At 42.7% G+C, this 23777-nt stretch overlaps 1 protein-coding gene across 2 annotated transcripts in view; it reads left to right on the top strand.

The window, feature by feature from the left end:
* Window positions 1-23777, top strand: part of FGFRL1 (fibroblast growth factor receptor like 1) — a 177418-nt gene that overhangs the window by 141300 nt on the left and 12341 nt on the right. For both annotated transcript variants that reach the window (XM_087967592.1, XM_087967593.1), the window contains exon 4: window positions 20063-20143. In XM_087967592.1, the coding sequence (XP_087823718.1) occupies window positions 20063-20143 (81 nt within the window). The remainder of the gene's footprint in view (window positions 1-20062; window positions 20144-23777) is intronic.

The raw sequence follows: 23777 nt of genomic DNA on the forward strand, positions 1-23777 counted from the left end.
AGAACAGACTGGACAGCCACTTGTCTGAAATGGTAGAGGGTCTCCTGCTTGACAGGGTTGGACTCCTAGGTCCCTTCCAGCTCTACTCTATTCTGATTCTAGTTCTGATGGTCTTCTAGAGAATGGCCAAGGACCTGTCCCTCTCCTCCCAAATAAATCCGGAGACCCAAGAAGGTGGAATACGATCTGCTATTATTGTTGTTCGGGGCTATATAAATGAGTGAGAAATCTTGATTGACAGCTGTCAGAGGGGAGGGCCTGAGAGATGAGGAGCTTGATCTTTTTTTTCCCCGATAGCATCCCCCTGCCTTAAAAAAAAAACCCAACGTGGCTCCCCACAAACCGTCTTGAAACCTGGTATGTCGAGGCAGCTTCCACTGCAGCCTATCCAATCTGAGATGGATATTGGTTTCAAAGAGAATGATGACTAACCAGTATGCTAAATATTTTAATTCAGGGAAGCTCCCCGTTTCTCCTTGATGTTTGCTAAAGTTACAGCCAGCAGATGCAGGAGGGGAAAAAAAATATTGGTATAAGGAAGTGAAGAAGGCGCTGGCCTTTCCCTTTTATTCCGGTAGCCATAAATCTCAGCCTTGGGTAGCCTGTTTTGAACCAGGTGCTGCGTACTTTGCTTTGATCATCCCCGAGCCATTGTTGAAAAGTTTGTGGGCTGTGACTGTGTTGGTTGTGCAACCGGCAAATCGGGGCTTATTCATGGGTGTAGACTAGTTTCTTAATGTTGAGCAAGGCAAGGAAAGGGGCAGGTGGGTGGGAAGGAAAAAAAACCCTTGTAAAATTAGGTCAAAGTTCCCTTCTCTGTCTTGGGGTGGACTTCAAAATTGTGCTTTTCTTGAAGAACAAATCGGTACAAGTGTTTCTCGACTTACAAGGGTTCATTTAGTGACCATTCAAAGTTACAATGCCACTGAAAAAAAAGTGACTGCATGAAATTCAAATGTAGAGAAAAGGAAAGTCCTACACTTAGGCAAGAAAAACCCAAAGGACACATATAGACTGGGTGAAACCAGGCTCAATAGCAGGAACTGGGAGAGGGATCTTGGAGTCTTAGTGGACAACCAGCTAAATGGGAGCCAGCCGTGTGCAGCAGCTTTCTTTTCTTCCCTTCCCTTCTCTTCCCTTCTGTTTTTCCTTTCCATTCCTTTCCATCCCTCCCTCCCCTTCCCTTTTTCCTTCCCTTCTTCCTTCCCTCCTTTCCATCTTCCCTCCTCTCTGCTTCCTTTCTCTTCCCTTTTTCTTTCCCTTCCCTTCTTCCTTCCCTTCCCTTCCCTTCCCTTCCCACCCCTCCACTCTTCTTCCTTCCCTTCTTCTTTCCCTTCCCTTCTTCCTTCCTCCCCTGCCCTCCCTCCCTTCCACCCCTCTCCTCCTTTCCCCTCCCCTTCCTGTCCCCTTCTTCCTCCCTTCCCTTTCCTCCCTTCCACTTCCTTCTTCCTTCCTCCCCTCTTCTTCCTTTCCCTTCCCCTTCCTTCCTCCTCTCCCCTCCCCTCTCCTCCCCTTCCTTTTTCCTTCCTTCCTTCCTTCCTTCCTTCCCTCCCCTCCCTTCTGCTTCCTTCCCTTACCTTCTTCCTTCCTTCCCTCCCCTTCCCCTTTCCCCTTCTTCCTTCCTTCCCCTCCCCTTCCTTTCCCCTCCCTTTTTCTTTCCCTTCCCTTCTTCCTTCCTCCCCTTCCCTCCCCTCCTTTTCCTTTCCCTCCCTTTTCTTTTTTCTCTTTTCTTTTCTTTTTCTCTTTTCTTTTCTCCGGTGTACATGACTGTAACGTCAATTCTAAATAGCTCTTTGTGCCTCTCTGGACCCAGCAGCTGCTGCATCTTTTTACAGTTCTCTAAAGATGCGAGCAAGAGAATACGAGGCGGCCTAATCCAGAATGTCTCCAGGAGAGACATTTGAGAAGCAGCCAGGGGAGAATGGGAGAAAGAGGAGAAAAGAGAGGGGCCACGCAGAGTTTAGGCAGCTTCGGCAATTGGAGGAGGACCGGATTTCACTTAAGGAGCCTAAGGAAACTCTTGGTTTGGGAGTTAGAGACATGCTGCAATATATATTATATATATATATATTTATTATATTATATATATATTTATTATATTATATATATATATATATATATATATATATATATATATATATATATATATATATATATATATATATATATATATTCTTGAGGATTTTCTCATAGTGGGTATTTGTATGTGGATCTTTGGTTTGGGTTTTCTCCGCTGTGAGTCAGATAGTGGAAATCAGATTTAAATTTGGGGCACCGTTTGCCAGATGGTTTTTCTTCATCCTTTGTTGGAAGTCTCTGTGTTCTGCATTGTCATCTCAATAGGCTTCTGTCTTATCTTGCTCTGGCAAAAATTCAACAAAGCCAGGCAAACACCTGGGCACAAACAGATCCCCTGATACCTCAGCTCAAACACATCCCAACCAGGACCAGATGAAACCCAGCTTCCTAACTAACTCCATTTACCCCAAGCTGCACTAAAGGCCTCCAATAAGTACACAATGCTGCAGCCAATCAAGAAGAAGACAGAAGATATAGAGACACCAATCAAGCAGAAACAGCAAACCCGAGACCAATAAACACAGACCAAGACTCCACCAATCAGGATGAAGAAAAACCATTCTGGCACAGCAATAGGTGCCCCAAATTTAAATATATATAAATATATATATATATATATATATATATATATATATATATTATATTATATTATATTATATTATATAGATATATTATATTATATTATATTATATTAAGCTAGTTTTCTTCCTAACAAATGATAGCCGAAGTCTCCATTTACTCGGAACAAAGCTGCACTGAAAACCTCCAATACAGGAACACAATGTTGCCAGCCAATCAAGACACACACACAAAAAGCCACAAAATAGACAGAAGATATTAGAAACACCAACCAAGCAGAACACAGCAAACTCCAAGACCAATAAACACAGACCAAGACTCCCATCCAATCAGGATGAAGAAAAAACCATTCTGGCACAGCAGTAGGCAAGCCCCAAATTTAAAACTGAAACCGCTGTAAAAGTCTGACTCACAGACGGACACAATACAGAAGCCTGATGATGGCAGATGAGATTCTGCCGAAATGTTGCTACAACTTGGAGAAAAGGTTTCACTTTCTTAAAAAATTCCTTTTTAGAGATTCTCTCAAACTCTAAAAGTTTCTCAGCCATCCAGGTCATGTTGTCCCAAAGGAGTGGTGGGACTCCAAAGTTTTTTACTACCAGTTCTGTGGGCGTGGCTTGGTGGGTGTGGCAGGGGGAGGATACTGCAAAATCCCCCTTCCCTCCCCACCCCACTAACCTGCTTTCCAGCTCTGTTCTCCTGTTCAGGGCAACCAAAGGAGACCCAGCCAATCAGCTGGGACTCAATGGGAGGCAGAGAAGAGATGGGGTTGGCGGGGCCAGTCAGGGGTGGGATTGGCTGGTTCTCCAAACTACTCAAAATTTCCACTACCGGTTCTCCAGAACTGGTCCAAACCGGCTGAATCCCACCTCTGACCCAAAGGTGCTTTTTTTCAGGACACAACTGGACTTTCTTGTTTTTTTTCTTCTTTGAAGATACTTCGCTTCTGATCCAAGAAGCTTCTTCAGCTCAGACTGGGAATGGAAGGATTTATACTCCTTGCAGACAGCTGGTCATTTGCATCCCTTTGGAGGGTCATTAAGGCACCAGAAGGGAGAAGCCAAACATAGTCAGAAGGAAAAAAACAGGAAAGTCCAGTTGCCTCTTGAAAAAGCTCCTTTGGGACAACCGCGAGAATCTCTACAGACTTTTCCTATACAATTTGGGAGGAATCCCCTTTGAATGGGGTGGGAAGAGGAATGGATTTCCAGGGGGGAGGGGGAATTGCAGACTACAGGAACCAGAAACACCACTCAGGTGACCTTGAGGACACAGATAAACCTCCAAGTGGCCTCAATGACCCTCTAAAAGGATGCAAATGACCAGCTGTCTGCAAGGAGTATAAATCCTTCCCCACCATCCTAGTCAGAGCTGAAGAAGCTTCTGGGATGAGAAGTGAAATGTCTTCCAAAGAAAAGTCCAGTTACCTCCTGAAAAAAGCACCTTTGGGACACCCTAACTCTAGGAACTGCAAGGTAAATTATTCAGAGATCTGAAGATTTGTGTTATCTCTCGGGCTGAGCTTCTCAATCTAGGTACAAAAGATAACAGAATGATGACATTGGAAGGTCGAACCTCCTGCTCAAGCAAGAGACCTTATACCATTCTGGACTGTCCATGGCTGTCCAGTCTCTTCTTAAAAGGCTCCAGTGACGGAGGACCCTCAATCGTTGAGTCATGATATTGATTCAAGAAGGCAAATAGAAACAAACGCAACGTACTTCCACGTTTTAAATACTTGCTATTTATTTCATCCAGAACACTTTAGAGCTTCATGGAAACGTAATTACGTATGTTTCTGTTACACTGAGAAATATTTTATTTAGATGTATTTCCAGGCAGTGCCAACAATTAATGGACCCTGCTTTGAACTTTTAGTTCAAAGGATCTGTATGTATGGTTTGGAGATCTAGGATTTCACGCTGTATTTTTATGACCTTTCTGTACTGAAGCAAAGGGGAGATTTTTTTTCCCCCATGACTATTCATTAATGTTAGTTTATGTAGACCAGCAGCCAAGATTAGAAGCCTGGAAGGCTTAACATGAAAAATAAGTTCCAGAAGTATGTTTAGAAGTCATTGGGAAGACATGATAGTTGTTTTTATGGATCTGGAGCAAATCATAGATTTGTTGTCACAAAGAAGAAGGAAAGTCCACCTATTCTCCAGACCACCATGATGGCGGGACAGGAAGCCATGGATGGAAACTAGGTTGGAGAACCAACCTAGAAGTAAGGGGAAATTTCTGGACAGTGAGAACAATTAATCCATGGAATGGCTTGCCCTCATAAGTTGTGGGTGCTCCAACCCTGGAGGTTTTTAACAAGAGATTGGACAAACACTTTTCCAGATTGATATAGGCTCTCTTGCTTGAGCAGAGAGTTAGTCTAGAAGACCTCCAAGGTGCCTTCCAACTCTATTATTCTGTTATCTAAAGGGCTGACATGTAAAAGATGAATTGTTCTGAATTCTTCCCTAAAACAGGAGAACAACTGAGTTTAAATTTACAACAGAGCAGATTGCAATTGAACATAAGGAAAACATTCCTAACAGTAAAAGTTGTCTATGGGGGCTCTCCATCCTCCAGGTCATGGTTGTCCCAAAGATGTTTTTTTCAAGAGGCAACTGGACTTTCTGGTTTTTCTTGGAAGACGCTTCACTTCTCATCCAAGAAGCTTCTTCAGTTCTTCTTCAGAATTGAAGAAGCTACCCGGATGAGAAGCAAAACATTTTCAAAGATATATTTATGGAGATTCTCAGTCATCCAGGTCATGGTTGTCCCAAAGGTGTTTTTTTCAAGAGGCGACTTTCTGGTTTTTCCTTTGAAGACCTTTTGCTTCTCATCCAAGAAGCTTCTTCTGTTCTTGGAAAAGTAAAACTTGTTTAAAATGGAAAGCAAATGAGATGATGGAGATTCATACAATGGAGATACTGAAACAAGAGTGAAGAATGATCTAGCAGTGGATTCCTGCAATGAGGAAGACAGTTGGATCACACGATTTCCAAATTCCCGCCATGTCCCTTCTAGGAGATTATCTAGAAGATCATTTTGGAGGTGGCAAGGCAGGAAACTTTGAGTCTAGGGCTATGAGGGACATTTTGCAAAGGTCCCTGATAAGGTTGCATTTGTGTATATTTGGCAGCATCACCAAAACTGGCATTACCAGTAGCAGACATTGTGGTCCAGAGTTTGTTTAACTTTTGTGCTGATGCCTATGAAATTTAGTGCATGTCACTCATAGTGGTTTAAAGTTCCTGAAATTTCATTTGGTTTTGATGAAAAGCAAAACAAAAAAAAAGTTACAGGCACTTAAAAATGTGGATTGTAAACAAATATAGCAGGGGGGAAAGCAGGCATCAATTTTGGTGCAATTGACAGTCAGCCATTCATAAAAATCTCACTTCCCCTGGCAAATTTTGTACTAGTCTGATTTTTAAGAAAACAAAATTTCCAATGGACAGGCTTGTATTTCTCATGGTAGATATAATGAACTGGCGTGTACATTCTATTTATCAAATCTAATCTCTAAATCTCCTGTTTTTCTTTCCAAAATGAATGGAAATGCCAGTTCAGATCACTGAATCAAATGTCTCCACGTTGATGGGGCTTTTTTCCAGATCAGTTCAGCAATCCTATTCAAAGCAGCCAAATTCAGTCTGATTGAATAGGACTTTCCTAACTGTCAGAATCAGTCTAACTTTGCAAACTGATTGATAATTCGAATTACATTTTGCCTGAATTGTGTGAACCTAACCAGACAATAAATAAGGGAAGCTCCAGTTTTTACAAATAATGCTTCATAATTGATTTAAAAAAAAAAAAAAAAAACAGCTTCTGAGGACAAGGTTGTTTCTCAGCAAGCCTTTTAAAAAAAACAACTATCCTTTTTATTGTTTTTATTGCAGTTTTAAAAAAATACAAATCTTATTTATATTCATTACAGCGTTTTAGCATCAACAAATACATATAACTTATATACCTTATTATATACACTTCTACATTAATACTTTCTTAAGGTCTCTTGTTTTATTTGCAATCATCCATTCTTCCTAATCTTTATATCTATTTTTTAACCACTTGGACCATTCATCCCATATTGCGTAATAATCGGAATCCTCTTTATCTTTCATTTCCAATGTAAGCTTATCCATTTCAGCGTATTCCGGTATTTTTTATACGACTAGATCCTCTGAAGGGATATTAGCTCCTTTCCACAATTGTGTGAAAGCTATTCTGGATGTTGTCAGGATATGGAGTATAATGTACTCAATCTTTTTAGGGTATTGGCCTGGGATTATTCCTAATAGAAAAAATTCTGATTTGAGTTCAGTTTGGTGTTTGGTGATCTCTTGTAACCAGTTCTTTATTTTAACCCAATATTTCCTGGTCTTGGGGCATAGCCACCAATTATAATAAAAAGTGCCATCTTTTTGTCCACATTTCCAACATTTTGGGCTTGTGTTGGGATATATCTTGGCCAATCTCGCTGGGGCCAAATGCCACCAATATAACATTTTATATAAATTTTCTTTGTCATGTCGTTAATTTGTAATTCCTAGTCCATAATTTCTCGCATTCATCTAATTCAATACTATATCCTATTCCTTGTGCTATTTCTTTTTTTCTTAATCAAATTTTATTTAGTTTTCAAAATTTAAAAATATAAAATAAAACTTTATACATCATTATATCAACATCAAGACATCTTTTACATTTCCTTATCATCTTTCTATATACACATTTCTTTTGTTATAACAGTTTCAACTTAATATATAAATAAATATAGATAGATGTGAATTTACATAGTTTCTTATTCTATACCTAGTTGTCATTTTGATTTCTTTTTATTCTTAAACCATTCATACCAGGCTCCCAGACATTATAATATATCGGCTCTTCTTTGTCTCTTAATTTCATTGTTAGTCTGTCCATCTCTGCACAATCTAATTTTTTTTTATAACAACATCCTCTGATGGTACATTTTCCTGCTTGCAAAATTGTGTATAGGAAATCCTAGCAGCTGTTAAGATATGTAGCAATATATATATATATATATATATATATATATATATATATATATATATATATATATATATATATATATATATATATATATATATATATATATATATATATATATATATTTCTGTTATTATATGCCTAACAGAAATAGTTCTGGTTTGGGTTCAATTTTTGTTTTGTTATTTCTTCTAGCCACAATCAAATTATATTCCAATATCTCTTGACCTCTGGGCAGGACCACCACATATGACAATATGTACCTTTTTTATTTTTACACTTCCAGCAGCTTGGGCTTAGGTTGAACATTTTTGCGCTATTTCTATTAGACCTGATTTTCGAATTTCAGGGAAGGAGTAAGCTTTGCCACCAACCTTAAAAAAAAAACATGTCACGGTCAAGAATCCATTTTCTTTCCTGCAAACATTGTGTTGTTCTTCTGTGGGGACGACGTCCTTTGCCATTGCTGCTGAAATGGGTGGGATAAAAGGATAATTAGAATACAAAAGTTCCTTGCACAGAGACTCAACCCTGTTACTGGTCCAAAGAATAAACCACAGGAAATATAAAAGTAAAATATTTTTTAAAAATTCTACAAAGTTCTACCAAATAGGTCTTGAGAAATGAGCATTTTGTAGCCGAGAGATTTTGCTAAGAATTTTTCTCATGCTGGTTGCCAGGGAAATTATAGCTGCAACGATCTTGTTTTGTCTTTTTTTTTCAGTGTGATGTTAACAATCCTTCACCCCCAGTTTCACCTCTGAGTGTTTTTGGCAGTTTTAGCCCTGTTTTTTTTTTTCTTCCTCTATGCCTGGCTAGCAGATACGTCTCAGATATCAACAGACTGGTGTGAGATTAAGCTTTGCAAACTGCTGTTTTTGGATAATGGTATCCCGTTTTAATCAAATTCAGCAGTTAAAATATAATCATGGGCTGCGGTCATTGCTGTCTCTCAGGAGAAAATAAAAAATCTGACTGGGATGGTATAAGGCTTCTGCCTTGAGCCGGAGGTTGGACTAGAAGACCTCTGAGGACCCTTCTAGCCCTACAATTCTGTATTCTGAATCACAGATTGGGAATCTACTTTCTGTATGAAATCTATCCACCCTAGATAAAGAGTATCAAGTTTAGATGCCATATTGCCAACACAATCGCTTTCGCTCCTTCCTTCCTTCCTTCCTCCCTCTCTCCTTCCTTCCTTCCCTCCTTCTTCCCTCCCTCCCTCTCTTCCTTCCCCTCTTCCCCTTCCTTCCTTCCTTCCTTCCTTCCTTCCTTCCTTCCTTCCTTCCTTCCTTCCTTCCTTCCTCCCTCTCTCCTTCCTTCCTTCCCTCCTTCTTCCCTCCCTCCCTCTCTTCCTTCCCCTCTTCCCCTTCCTTCCTTCCTTCCTTCCTTCCTTCCTTCCTTCCTTCCTTCCTTCCTTCCTTCCTTCCTTCCTTCCTTCCTTCCCTCCTTCTTCCCTCCCTCTCTCTCTTCCTTCCCCTCTTACCGTTCCTTCCCCTTCCTTCCTTCCCTCCTTCTTCCCTCCCTCCCTCTCTTCCTTCCCCTCTTACCCTTCCTTCCTTCCTTCCTCCCTCCCTCTCTCCTTCCTTCCTTCCTTCCCTCCTTCTTCCCTCCCTCCCTCTCTTCCTTCCCCTCTTACCCTTCCTTCCCCTTCCTTCTTCCTCCTTCCTCCCTCTCTCCTTCCTTCCTTCCCTCCTTCTTCCCTCCCTCCCTCTCCTTCCTTCCCCCTCTTACCCTTCCTTCCTTCCTTCCTTCCTTCCATCCTTCCTTCCTTCTTTCCTCCCTCTCTCCTTCCTTCCTTCCCTCCTTCTTCCCTCCCTCCTCTCTTCCTTCCCCTCTTCCCCTTCCTTCCTTCCTTCCTCCCTCTCTCCTTCCTTCCTTCCCTCCTTCTTCCCTCCCTCCCTCTCTTCCTTCCCCTCTTACCCTTCCTTCCTTCCTTCCTTCCTTCCTTCCTTCCTTCCTTCCTTCCTTCCTTCCTTCCTTCCTTCCTTCCTTCCTTCCTTCCTTCCCTTCCTTTTTCTTTCTTGTAACAGTGAGCCATATTTCAAAGCACCATACAGTATCTCCTTTGCACTTCCAATCTCTAGCACACTACATTTGACTCCCCTCCCACCCCCTCCAATGATCTATTTCTGAAATCCTGGGGAATTGCTTTCAGCCTGTATCTGTCTGGAGTTTTCAACCCTGTGTAGTCACACACTAGTTAACTTAATGGCCACCTTGCTTGATACACATCCCGGTCTCTCTTTTTTAAACCCCAAATTACTTTAATAATAAAAAATTAACAGGAACCCAGCATGCATGAACTTCAGCTCCTGAGGCATTCTCAGAAAAGAAACAATATGGTTAACTCTTTCTCAGTGTTTTGTTTGCAAACATGCAGGTGACAGGTTCAAAATGACGATAAGTAGACTCATAAGAGTCCTAAGTCTGAGAGATGATTGAAGGGCTCCATAAAGGGGACGGAAAGAGGTATCAGGAAATATCTTCATGATGTCTACAGACGGATAAATGTTTTTCAAATGGTTATCCACATCCTTAGGGATGCGGTGGCTCAGTGGCTAAGACACTGAGCTTTGTCGATCACAAAGATCAGCAGTTCACCAGATCGAATCCCCAGCACCGCGTAACGGAGCGAGCTCCCGTCACTTGTCCCAGCTTCTACCAACCTAGCAGTTCGAAAGCATCTAAAAAAATGCAAGTAGAAAAATAGGGACCCCTTTGGTAGGAAGGGAACAGCGTTCTGTGCATCTTCGGTGTTTAGTTATGCCGGCCACATGACTACGGAGACGTCTTTGGACAGCGCTGGCTCTTTGACTTTGTACCGGAGGTGAGCACCGCCCCCTAGAGCCGGAAACGACCAGCACGGTTGTGCAAGGGGAACATTTACCTTTACCTTCATCCTGTTTTTGTGAACTGGGAAGCCTACCTACAGTTACAATTTGTTTTGCTCACGCTATGCTCTTAAAAATTTCCAAATGTGTCCATTGGCTTAGTCATCCTTTGGACTCTTCAGGTAGATCAGAGGGACTAGAAGTTTTTAGAAGTTTGCTCACTTTCTTTGAGCAGTGATTCTCAACGTTGACAACTTGAAGATCTGTGGATTTCAGTTCCCAGAATTCTGGGAGTTGAAGTCCACACATCGTAAAGATGCCAACGTTGAGAAACACCAATTTACAATTTGTTCTTTCTCTGTCTTTATGAAATGGGACATTAAGTAAAATTCCAAGACTCCTAGTCAAAAAAACAAAACAAAAGAATTCTAATTCTTTCATCCTTCCTTGCCTTAAGCGATAAACACCGCCGCAACTTTGCAAATTTGATATTCCCAAGATAATCAAATACCTAAGCTTGATTTAAATTCACCTTTTGGAATTGCTAGCTTTTAGTCTGCTTTCTTTTCTGTTCTCTGTTGACTTCACCATCATGCATGAATTGGCAGTTACCTGGTTATTCTTTTATTTAAATATCCCTTTGAAATCCAGCACAGTCTTACAATAATAGCTAGCTAATTAGTATCCTAAGCACAGGCATTGATTTGCTTTGTTCAATCTGTAAAAAGAAATGGATCCATCTGGTGCCAAAAACTGGTTTGTAGCTTTTCTTGTCTTATGGCTTTAAAAAAAACCAGAGTGAGAAGTCAATTAGCCTGGCTAACTTTCTTAGTTGAATGCTTCACTTTATCTGGTTGTTTTTTTCTCACCTTGGATATATAGGTCAGTCACCTTCCTTCCAACATAGGGAGGTTTTTGTGTCTGTGAATATTCTGAAATAAGCTATTAATCCAGAGGTTTTCCAAAAATAACAGCTGTATAAACAGAGGTGCATGTTTTCTTTGGGTGGGCAAACTTAAAACAAGTTCAGGTTTTCAAAAGCACGAACAGTATTGGAGCTCAAAAGTTCTCCATGAAGCTTTGGAAGACGATGTAGATTCTCTTAGTTGTTCTGCCTCCCAAGGGTTCTGAAACTGTGGCTTAATGTATGTCTAATGGTGACTGCCTATGAACAATTTCACTCTGGCTTGAACAGCATAGAATAGAATTCTTTATTGGCCAAGTGTGATTGGACACACAAGGAATTTGTCTTGGTCCAAATGCTCTCAGTATACATAAAAGAAAAGATACATTCGTCAAGAGTCAAGAATCATCAGGTGCAACACTTAATGAAAGTCATAGGGTACAATAAGCAATCAAATCCTACTAGGAAACAGTCAATATAAATTGTAAGGATACAAGTGACAAAGTTACAGTCCTACAGTCACAAGTGGGAGGGGATGGGTGATAAGGAGTGATGAGAAGATTAATAGTCATAGTAGTGCAGACTTTGTAAATGGTTGGATAGTTTTGAGGGAATTATTTGTTTAACAGAGTGATGGCATTGGGGAAAAAACTCCCCTTGTGTCTAGTTGTTCTGGTGTGCAGGGCTCTATAGCGTCGTTTTGAGGGAAGGAGTTGAAACAGTTTATGTCCAGGATGTGAGGGGTCTGTAAATATTTTCACAGGTCTCTTTTTGACTCGTGCTGCATACAGGTCCTCAATGGAAGGCAGGTTGGCAGCCATTGTTTTTTCTCCAGTCCTAATTATCCTTTGGAGTCTGTGTCTTCCGGTTGGGTTGCAGAACCAAATGAGGCTGGGTTTGCTTTGGGGTTTGATCACAGATCTTGAGCAAAACGGAACAGAATAAGGGAGTTGGGAGATACTTTGGAGATCTTCTAGTCCAACCCCGGCTCAAGCAGGAGATCTTACCAGACAAATGGCTGTCCAATCTCTTCTTAAAAGCCTCCACTGAAAACAGTTCCACTGGTTAATTATTCTCACTGTCAAGGAATTCCTCCTTATTTCTAAGTTGGCGCTCTCTTTAATGATCTTCCACTTGCACTTTTGAACCCTCCCTCAAATGTTTTGGGGGATAGCTTGACCCCCCTCTTCTTTGTGAGAGTCCCTTCAATATTGGGACACTGCTCTCATATTTCCCCTAGTCCTTCTTTTCACTAGACCAGACATAATCCTGAAACCCTTCTTCGTATGTTTCAGCCTCCAGCCCCCTAATCATCTTTGTGGTTCTTCTCTGCACCCTTTCCAGAGTGTCTGCATCTTTTTTTTATATTGTGGTGACCAAAACTGGATGCAGCATTCCAAGTGTGGTCTTACCAAGACATTATAAACCAGTACTAACACTTCCTGTGATCTTGATTCTATCCCTGTATTAATGCAACCTAGGACTATGTTGGCTTTGTCGGCAGCTGTAGCACACGGCTGGCTCCTATTTAAATGATTGTCCACTATCTTGTCCACTATCTGATAGTAGAATTGCTTCTATCTTTTTTCTCTCCATGAAATGTTCATTATAATTTTGCAAACCTGAACAGATACGTCAACTTTCTCTCGTATCTCATGTTCTGCCTAGCCTTTCATTCTCATTCATTCATTCATTCATTCATTCATTCTCGTCTCTTGTTCTTCCAAAGAGAAGTGCTTTGAAGTGCAATCCTTATGTATGCACTGGGTTGATGATTGCCTCATTCTCCACTCAGCTTCCTCCATTCAGCTTTGAAGTGAGCCCAACTCTTGGGGTTTATTTTCAAAGGTTTATTTATGCAAAGTTTGGTCCATCCATGGAATGGAGCTTCCAAGGCCCCAACACCAAATGCTCCCAAACCAGCCATAATGACTTAGGGCCACAATAAGCCTCAATGCGCCAGAGAAGAAAAACGATGGGGTTGACCACAGAAAAACAAGGCGGTTATATTTCTAGCTAAATAAACTGGACTATTGTTTAGAGCCCTGATCGGAATCTGCCATGCGCTTAAATCACTCCTTGCGGAAGTGTGACAAGTTCAGAAGATCAAATACAAATTCTGAAGGAGACTCAAAAACAACTAGCAAATATGTTCGTTTAGATTTACTTTGAGACTAAACATTTTACGCCAATGTGGAATTTGTTGGGAATAGAACTGTGAGTTAGGAAGGGAATAGCGTTTAACAGATTAACAGAGTTGGAAGGGATCTTGTAGGTCATCTAGTCCGACCCCCTGCCCAAGTAGGAGACCCTACACCGTTTCTGACCGAGGGCAGTCCAGTCCCTTCTTGAAGGCCTCCAGTGAGGAAGCTCCCACAACTTCTGAAGGCAACTTCTGTTCCATTGGCTTTTTGAGGAACGTCTACATGGATCTCCAGGGCAACGTTTCAAGGGAAGAGATTCATCTTATCTCAGGTTGCCTTCCAAGGTTCTTATCCATAGACTAGACTACTCTTTGGCTCCATTGGGATTAACGGAGCCATTCCTAAAACCATAGACATTTACTAAGGGAAGAAAGGAAGAATTCACCTTAAAGTCAAGGACTAGCTTATATTTACTGTAGGATCCAATCCGAGTTGGTCACTGGGACCACAGATTTAGTCTTCTGAGTTGTCGGACTTGTGCTGGAGCCCATGCTCAGGGAACGTCTCTCTCATCCAGGTCACAGCTGTTGCAGCTCAGAACGGAAGAAGCTTCTTGGATCAGAGGTGAAACATCCTCAAGGGAAAACAAAATCCAGGAGCCTTTTGAAAAAGCACTCTCGTCAGAATGTGTACATTTGCGGCAGCATATGAAGATCCAGAGGAGACCGTGGAAAAAGAGGACAGCTCTTCTTAGATAAGGAGTCTGAAGAGATTCTCAGGCTGTCTCAAAGGTGCTTTTTTTAAGCTATACAATTTGGGATGAACCCCATTGGAATGGGGTGGGAATAAGGAATGGATTTCCAGAGGAAAAGAAATTGCATACGGGAACCATTTGTACCACTCAGGTGACCCTGAGGATACAGATAAACCTCCAAGTGGCCTCAAGGACTCTGTAGGATGCAAATGACCAGCTGTCTGCAAGGAGTATCAATCCTTCCATTTCCCCACCATCCTGCTTCAGAGTTAAAGAAGCTTCTTGGATGAGAAGTGAAATGTCTTCAAAAGAAAAAAAAACCAAGAAAGTCCAGTTGCCTCCTGAAAAAAAAGCACCTTTGGGACAACAATGATCTGGATGACTGAGAATCTCTGCAGACTTTGAGCTATATAATTTGGGATGGACCCCCTTGGAATGGTGTGGGAGTAGGAAGGGATTCCCAGAGGGGAAAAATGCAGACTACAGGAACCAGAAACACCACTCAGGTGACCCTGAGGACACAAATAAACCTCCAAGTGGCCTCAATGGCCCTCTAAAACAGTGATCCCCAACCTTTTACGCCGCGCCCGGTACCGGCATCAGCTGGGCGCCGCCATCTTTTTGATGAAAAAGTGCTTCCGGTGACCTCACCGGAAGCACTTTTTCATCAAAAGATGGCGGCGCCAAAGCTCGTGAGCTTTTCCGTGTAGAAATGGCTTTCTACCTGGAAAAGCTCACCGAGCGCTAGCGCCGCCATCTTTTGATGGCGTGCTTCCGTGAGCTTTCTACCCGAAAAGCTCACCGGAAGCACTTTTTCATCAAAAAGATGGCGGCACCAGCAAGCCAGCGGCCCGGTAGGACTTGTTCCGCGGACCGGTATCGGTCCGCGGACCGGTGGTTGGGGACCCCTGCTCTAAAAGGATGCAAATAACTAGCTGTCTGCAAGGAGGATAAATCCTTCCATCCTCCACCTTTTGGTCAGAACTGAAGAAACTTCTTGGACCAGAAGGGAAAGTCCAGTTGCCTCCTGAAAAAAAGCACCTTTGGGACAGGCTCTTCTTAGATGTCACTCTTGATGTCTCTTACAGGCCTAGCCATGGAAGGCTGGTGTGTTTCCTCAGTCAAGAAGTATTTTGAAGTCCAGGGAAGTTACCTAATCTGCCTGCCTGCCTGCCTGCCTGCCTGTCTCTTTTATAAACACATATTTCAGTCCCTCCCCATCATATTTCTTTGGGAGGGAAGTTAAGGAGTGAAATTTTCACCAATGAAGTTGGGAGATTGGGGCGGCTAACCCATCTTCAAAGAATCTGGTACATTTGCCGCACTTTGCTTCACATGAAAGGCTTGGCAAGCTCTCAAGTATGGCCGAGCATGCCAATTAGGTGGCGTGCATGAGTGGAGTTTCAGGCACCGAAGGGGGGAGGGAGGGAAAGGAGGATGGGCGTTGGGCTGCTGCGCATTGGTGGTCATGAAGTAACCCGAGCCTCCAGACAAAGGAAGGGAGGCCATTCTTAGACGAACACCCTCCCGGGGAGGATTAAGTCCTGATTGACAAAACCTCTGCTTCAAATCCTCAAGGAAGCCTGAGAGCATTTAGCGTTGGTTCCACAGCAAAGAACTCTGCAGGACTATGCAGATAGGGCTTGGCTCTTTTAAATTCACGAGCATCGTTTTGGCCATGCAACCTCGTCCTGCAACGTCTCCGCCGGTGAAGGCATCTTTTTGTCAGTGGCTTCCTAAGAAGTTCATGCCGTTGTATGTTTATTCAAAGACCCATCTTAATAGTAATTGCTGCTTTCGAAAGCCTCAGCTCCAAGCAGATTTCAGAAAAACACAACTTCTTTTATCCTTACAAGTAAGCCAAGAGGCAGGACAGGCTAAAGATCATCTCAAGGGCTTTGTGAATGGATGGATGGATGGATCAATCAATCAATCAATCAATCAATCAATCAGAATAGAACTGGGAGGGACCTTGGAGGTCTTTTAATCCAACCCCTTGCTCAAGCAAGAGACCCTATATAATTTCTTCTTAAAAGCCCCCAGGGATGAAGCCCCCACAACTTCTAATGGCAACCTGTTCCACTGATTAATTGTTCTCACTGTTAGGAAGTTTATCCTTCATTCCAGGTTGCTTCCCTCCTTGGTTAGTTTCCATCCATGGCTTCTTGCCCTGCCCTCTGGTGCTTTGAAGAATGAGTTGACACCCTCTTCTTCTTCGTGGCAGCCCCTGGAGATATTGGAGATACTACTATCATTTTCATCCATAGTCCTTAAATCCTGCAATTGTTCTTCATATGTTTTGGTCTCCAGGCCTTTAATCATCTTAGTTGCTCTTCTCTGCACTTTTTCTAAAACCTCAACATCTTTTTTTGTAATGGTGAGCAAAGCTGGATCCAGTATTGTTTGGGGATTGTGATTGGTGAGATCGGAAGCCAGATTTTGTATCCCAAGCTCTTCGGGCTTTTTCTACAACATGGTTTCTTACACCCATCCAAAATCTTGATTTGGTCTTATGTTGCCGTTTTGATCACTCAACTTTAAATGGGTTCAATTCCTGGATGTCAGAAGGATTGGCTACGGATAAACGTGGAATGAAATAAATAGCTGTTTACAAGATAGGGAATATGGCTTTAATATTCATGTATTGTACATGAATAATCTCATATAGGATCTATATGGGAACAAATCCCAAACTGAGATCTGGAATGTCTGTAAAAGGGGTCTTAGAGACATAACAGTGGCTAAGAGGAAATTCTCAGTGCGGTTGAGAATATGAATCTTCCCAAAAGCAGAGGGAACTTGTGCGTGGCCACATGTGCGTATTTTTCACAAATGTGAAATGTGTTACTTTTTGCAGTTGGACTAAGAACCGGCTGAGTCCACAAAGACCTGGAAAAATCCAGGTCTCTCTCTCAGCAGCCCTAGAGGTATGATCTGTGGGTGGAGAGATGGATAGATACAGAGAGGGGGGAGGGTAGAAAGATAAATCAATTAGAGAGATAGATGATAAATGATTGATAGATAATAGATAGTTAGAGGTAGAGAGATAGATGATAGATGACAGACAGACAGATAGATGATAGGTAGATGATAGGTAGAAGATAGGTGGATTATATTGTAGATAGATAGATGACAGATAGATAGATATAGATGATTGATAGATCGTTAGGGATACATGATAAATAGATGAGGTAGGTAGATGACAGATGGATAGGTAGATACAGATAGATAGATGGATGGATGGATGGATGATAGGTAGATACAGATAGATAGATAGATAGATAGATAGATAGATAGATAGATAGATAGATAGATAGATAGATAGATAGATAGATGGATGGATGGATGGATGGATGGATGGATGGATGGATGGATGGATGGATGGATGGATGGATGGATGGATGGGTGGGTGGGTGGGTGGTTGGGTGGGTGGATGGATGGATGGATGGATGGATGATAGGTAGATACAGATAGATAGATAGATAGATAGATAGATAGATAGATAGATAGATAGATAGATAGATAGATGGATGGATGGATGGATGGATGGATGGATGGATGGATGGATGGATGGATGGGTGGGTGGGTGGGTGGGTGGGTGGGTGGGTGGGTGGGTGGATGGATGGATGGATGGATGGATGGATGATAGGTAGATACAGATAGATAGATAGATAGATAGATAGATAGATAGATAGATAGATAGATAGATAGATAGATAGATAGATAGATAGATAGATAGATAGATAGATAGATAGATAGATGGATGATAGGTAGATACAGATAGATGGATGGATGGATGGATGGATGGATGGATGGCTGGATGGATGGATGGATGGATGGATGATAGGTAGATAGGCAGGCAGATAGATTAATATTAATATCAACTTTACTTTGTAGCCCATAAAAAAATATCTCGGAGGAAATGAACCCCAGTCAGGGCCATAAGACAAAGCTCTTATACCCCCAGAAGAATCTTTCAAAGCAAAGAAAGCCACCTGCTTGCATGTTTGGAAAATCAGTTACTTCTAGAAATCATGTTTTCAGAAGGAACTCAGCATTTTCACCGAGAACATCAGTGCAGTCAGAAAACCACAATTTCGGAGTTACCCACAGGAAGAAGTCTCAGACCTGCACAAAGTTGGATGGAAACGCCTCTTCTTTTAAGTTAATAGTCAAGACAAAGAGTCTAGTGGTCTTTTTTGGTATGGTAATAAATTTTTCAGTGGTCCATTTGAGAACGTGGCAATTATGCAATGGGGTGGTTGGTTTGAAACGACGAGAAGAAAGAGGTAGGCAATGGGAAAGCTAAGTATATTATGGGTCTCTGGTTGCTTCCTTTAAGGCATGGGTCTTCCAACTTGGCAAGTTTAAGACTTGTGGACTTCAACTCCCAGAATTCCTGAGCTGACATGATTGGAGGAGGAGGAGGAGGAATTCTGGGAGTTGAAGTCCACAATTCTTAAAGCTGTCAGATTTGAAGACCCCTGATTTAAGGGAACTCTAGATGGTAGAATCAGGGGAAGAAGAGCATCTCTGTAGATCAGGATTGAACTGTGGATCCTTGGTACTCTCTGAGCTTGGTTATTTTCTTGCAGACATTTCATTACCCAATTAGATAACATCATCAGTGCTAGAAGGGAGTAGGGTTTGAGGAAGAGGAGGAGGAGGACTGTAGGGTTCTTGGTGCTCTATGACCTTCGTGTTTTTTCCTTGCAGACGTTTCATTACCAAACTAGGTAACCTCATCAGTTGTTGTAAGACCAGTTCCCCATCAGCAGGACAAGCTCCCCATTTTTTTGTCTAGCAAATAGCTCTTGGAAACTCTGTGAAGTAGGTGAGGCAAAGGTGGGCTTGGGATGATCTGAATTTGGACCTTTCTTTTATAGCCCAAACTTAAGTGACAGTATTAATTGCTAACTGCTTCTTTCCCCTTTGTTGCTCGGCTGTGAGGGTTCCATTTTGAACCATGCCTGACCTAAATAAGGCAACATCTTCAAAGTGGCAAATATTTGGACAACTTTTCCAATTCTTGGTTTCTTTTTAAGCGTCAAACTATGACTGATTCCCAGAAGTTCCTATTACCTTTTCTGCTGTAATTTTGATTTATGCCATCATTTGCAAGGAACGTAAAAACGGTTCCATCTTCTCCTGGGGAACATGAGCCATAAACATAAACAAAAGGGCTTTACTATTAATGGTAGCATTAATTACTCTGCCATCATGGTACAAGCCAGTGGGAAAAATAAATAAAAATAAAAATAAAAACGCCAGGAAGTAAACTGCACAAGCAGGGAACATATTAACTCAGTTGGAATGGAATAAAATATGTTCTTACTACTGACTCAAACACTATGTTTTAAAAATTAATACATTTTCTTCTTTCCTTTCCTCCCATTTTCCCTGGGTCTCCCTTCCCTCCCTCTCTTCCACCATCTTCATCCCTCCCTCCCTCCCTCCCTTCCTCCCTCCCTTCCTTCCCCACCCATCCATCAATCTGCCATCTATCTTCCTTCCTTTCTTCCTTCATCATCCATCCTCCTTCCTTCCTCCCTTCCTTTCTTCCTTCCCTATCCATCCATCCCCCTGCCATCTTCCTCCCTTCTTTCATCATCCATCTTCCTCCCTCCCTTTCTTCCTTCCCCATCCATCCATCCACCCATCCGTCCCCCTATCATCTATCTTCCTTCTTTCATCATCCATTATCCTCCTTCCTTCCTTCCTTCCTTCCTTCCTTTTTTTTTTGCAGATGATGCCAGCTCAGGAAGGGGAAACGTGGGACCTGAAAACCCTAACAGTGAATCCGAAGATCCTTCAGGCAAGCTGTGGGGTAAGGCCAGATCTTATCCCCTTCTATTCCCAACATTCTCCACTGGGACTTCAGTTGTGCTCAAGGGAAGACGCCCCTGGCATTTAGTCCATCTCTTGTGGAGTTCCAAAAAAAGAATGTAACTAAAGGAGGATTTTTGATTGAGAAGTAATCTAATGACATGGAAGATTTTTTTTTTTTAAATAGACATTCTCCTTCTTTCCAATTTATCTTCCTTCATCCCTTCCTTCCTTCCATCCTTCCTTCCTTCTGTTGTTCCTTCCTTACATTCTTCCATTTTTCCTTCCTTCCTTCCTTCTGTCGTTCCTTCCTTCTTTCCATTCTACCTTCCTTCTTTCCTTCCTTTCTTCCATCCCTCCTTCTTTCTGTTGTTCCTTCCTTACATTCTTCCATTTTTCCTCCCTCCCTTCCTTCTGTCGTTCCTTCCTTCTTTCCATTCTACTTTCCTTCCTTCCATCCTTCCTTCCTTCTGTTGTTCTTTCCTTCCATTCTTCCTCTTTCTTTCTTTCTTTCTTTCTTTCTTTCTTTCTTTCTTTCTTTCTTTCTTTCTTTCTTTCTTTCTTTCTTTCTTTCCTTCCTTCCTTCCTTCCTTCCTTCCTTCCTTCCTTCCTTCTTTCCTTTCCTTTCCTTTCCTTTCCTTTTCTTTCTCCCTCTTTCTTTCCCTCCCTCCCTCCCTGTCTCTCTCTCTCTGCCTGCCTCCCTCCCTCCCTCTCCTGTAATTGTCTTTCTCTTCCTTTCTTACCTTCCTTTTCCCCCCCTTTCGAAAGAGAGACATTTCACAACTGTTTAACTGGAGATCTGGTTTCAGTGTATCACACCAAAGAACAGAGAGCAGCTTTCAAGGGGAAAGTAAATCACTTAACCCATTTCAGAGGGAGAAAGAAAGGAAAGGAGGCAGCTATAGAGATATAGTCTTACCTCCTGGTTTTTAAAAGACTGTGTGTGTGTGTGTGAGAGAGAGAGAGAGAGAGAGAGAGAGAGACAATGACTAAACTAAAGGCTTGAGACAGGGATGAAGAGGGAGGGAGTTCAGAGGCCGCTGTTGAAGTCTGATTGTTCTCCCAGGAGCAGGAAAAGCAGGTCTTCTATTCTTAGGGAGCAAACGGAAACCTGAGAATTTTCCTATCCATTCAGAAGAAGGACGCCCAGAGGTGCTTTTTTCAAGAAGCAAGTGGACTTTCTTGGCTTTTCTTTGAAGGCGTTTCCTTTCTCTTCCAAGAAGCTTCAGAGTTGAAGAAGCTTCTTGAAGAAGAAGAAGGAGAAGAAGAAGAAGTGAAAAGTCTTCAAAGAAAAACCAAGAAAGTCCCGTTGCCTCTTGAGAAAGCCCCTTTGGGACAACCATGACCCAGAGGGCTGAGACGCGCCATAGACGTTGTCCCTGGAAAGTCTACCACACGGTCCTTTCAGCAGTTCCAAGAAGGCATTTGCGCGACTCAGGGGACCCCGAGGACACAGAGGCAAAGCTCCAAGTGGCCTCAAGGACTCTCAAAAAGGATGCAAATGAAGGGAAACGTCTTCAAAAGAAGAAACAAGAAAGTCCAGTTGCCTCTTGAAAAAAAAAAAGCACCTTTGGGACAACTATGAGCTGGATGATGGAGAATCTCCACGGACATTCAGAGTTTGTTTGCTTCTGTTTCAGCCTCCCAGCAGATCTGGGGGGGGGGGGCCAGGCCTAGATGAATGACAAGCTTCATTCACTCTCAGATAGGGCTCTGATGTAGTATACCGAGAGTTTTCTCACTGGCTTTCAAAATTTGCAAGCCCCTGAGATATTGGAAGACTGCTATCATGTCCCCCCCAGTTCTTCTCTTCCTTAGACTAAACATACCCAGTTCCTGCAACTGTTCTTGATATGTTTTATTCCCCCAGTCCCCTAATCATCTTGGTTGTTCTTCTTGGCATTCTTTCTAGAGTCTCAACATCTTTTGGGTATCATGGAAATCAAAGTGTGGTCTTACCAAGGCCTTAAAAAGTGGTACTAACACTTCATGTGATCCCAGTGGAGCATATTTTTAGCTTAGGGTTGCTCTGGGGCCTCTCTAAGCAACATCATCAGTACTAAAAGGGTTTATTCTCTTTTTATATACAAGTGGCTTGCTTGGTCAGTCTGTTAAAAGGAGAATCAGACCCACAGCCTTCTAGCATTGGTGATGTTACCTAGCTGGGTGATGAAATGTCTGTAAGAACACAACCAAGTTCCAGAGACCACCGAGGACTTCTGATTGCTCCTGTCTCCCCCATCAGTCTTAAACTGTAGTCTTCTAATAAGATGGTAGTTTTAATTGGCCAACTTGCTTAATATGCTCCTTCATGGATTACTGTCTCGTCGTGGCTCCAAGATCACCGCAGATGGGGGACTGCAGCCAGGAAATCAAAAGACGCTTGCTCCTGGGGAGGAAAACTATGGCAACTCTAGACAGCCTACTCAAAAGCAGAGACATCCCCCTGCCAACAAAAGTGCATGGAGTCAAGGCTCTGGTGTTCCCAGTTGGAATATATGGCTGTGAATGTTGGACCATAAGGAAGGTGCAGCGCCAAAGAATGGAGGCCTTTGAACTCTGGAGCTGGAGGAGACTCCTGCGAGTCCCTTGGACTGCAAGGCCATCCAACCAGTCACTCTTACAGGATATCAACCCTGACTGCTCTTTAGAAAGCCAGATCCTGAAGAGGAAACTCAAAGACTTTGGCCACCTCATGAGAAGGAAGGACTCCCTGGAGAAGAGCCTAAGGCTAGGAATGATGGAGGGCCAGAGAAGAAGAAGGGGATGACGACAGAGAAGGAGGGAGCTGGATGGAGTCCCTGAAGCATTCGGCGTGAGCTTCAATGGACTCCAGAGATGGTAGAGGACAGGAAGGCCTGGAGGAACATTGTCCATGGGGTCACAATGGGTCAGACACGACTTTGCAACTAACAACCACAACAACTTAATATGGGCTGTATTTTTACTGTCATTTTTGTAAGCCAGATTCACGGAACCACCGTGTTGCCAACCTGACAGCTGCGGCGAGAAAGATTGTAAAACAGGCCAAAATTCATGGGATCCCCGTCTCGCTTAGCAGCAGAAATTGTGCTTACGACAGACCACCTTGGAGTGCTGCGTTTCTGCTGCCTCCCCTGTCAAGATCATTGGGGGGGGGGGGAAGACCCACACACACATTTGCACACCCATCTTTCCCGAAAGAGCTAGGGTGTCACACTTGTCACTCCAGCTGTCCGCTCGGTCCTTCATTAGGTTACACATGAAAGCCGCGGAGCGAAGCCTTTCGGCACAAAGCAAGAAGAAGAGATTGAAATCAAATCTCCCGAGGTGGCCCAGACCCAGAAAATGGAGATTGGGTGGAGATATGAGGTATTTGTTCTTCCTGGGGCTCAAAGCATTTTTTGGGGGCTAGTGCAAAGGAGACGTGGAGCTGGATTCCCCCCCCCCCTTGAAATGCATTTGAAGTATGAAGTTGGCCGTGTGTGTGCGTGTGTGTGTGTGTGTGTATGAGAGAGAGAGAGAAGGGAGGGGTGAGCTGATCGGGAAGGGAACGGGGTGAAAACCAAGAATGAAAGCCTCTGCTTTGATACCGTCCCACCGAGCCAGAGGTGAGTGTATCGATCAATCAGAATAGAGCTGGAAGGGACTTCGGA

Source organism: Notechis scutatus, chromosome 5, assembly GCF_049901735.1.
Source record: "Notechis scutatus isolate UNSWTSFEM ecotype Mainland chromosome 5, rNotScu1.2, whole genome shotgun sequence".
Taxonomy (NCBI): domain Eukaryota; kingdom Metazoa; phylum Chordata; class Lepidosauria; order Squamata; family Elapidae; genus Notechis; species Notechis scutatus.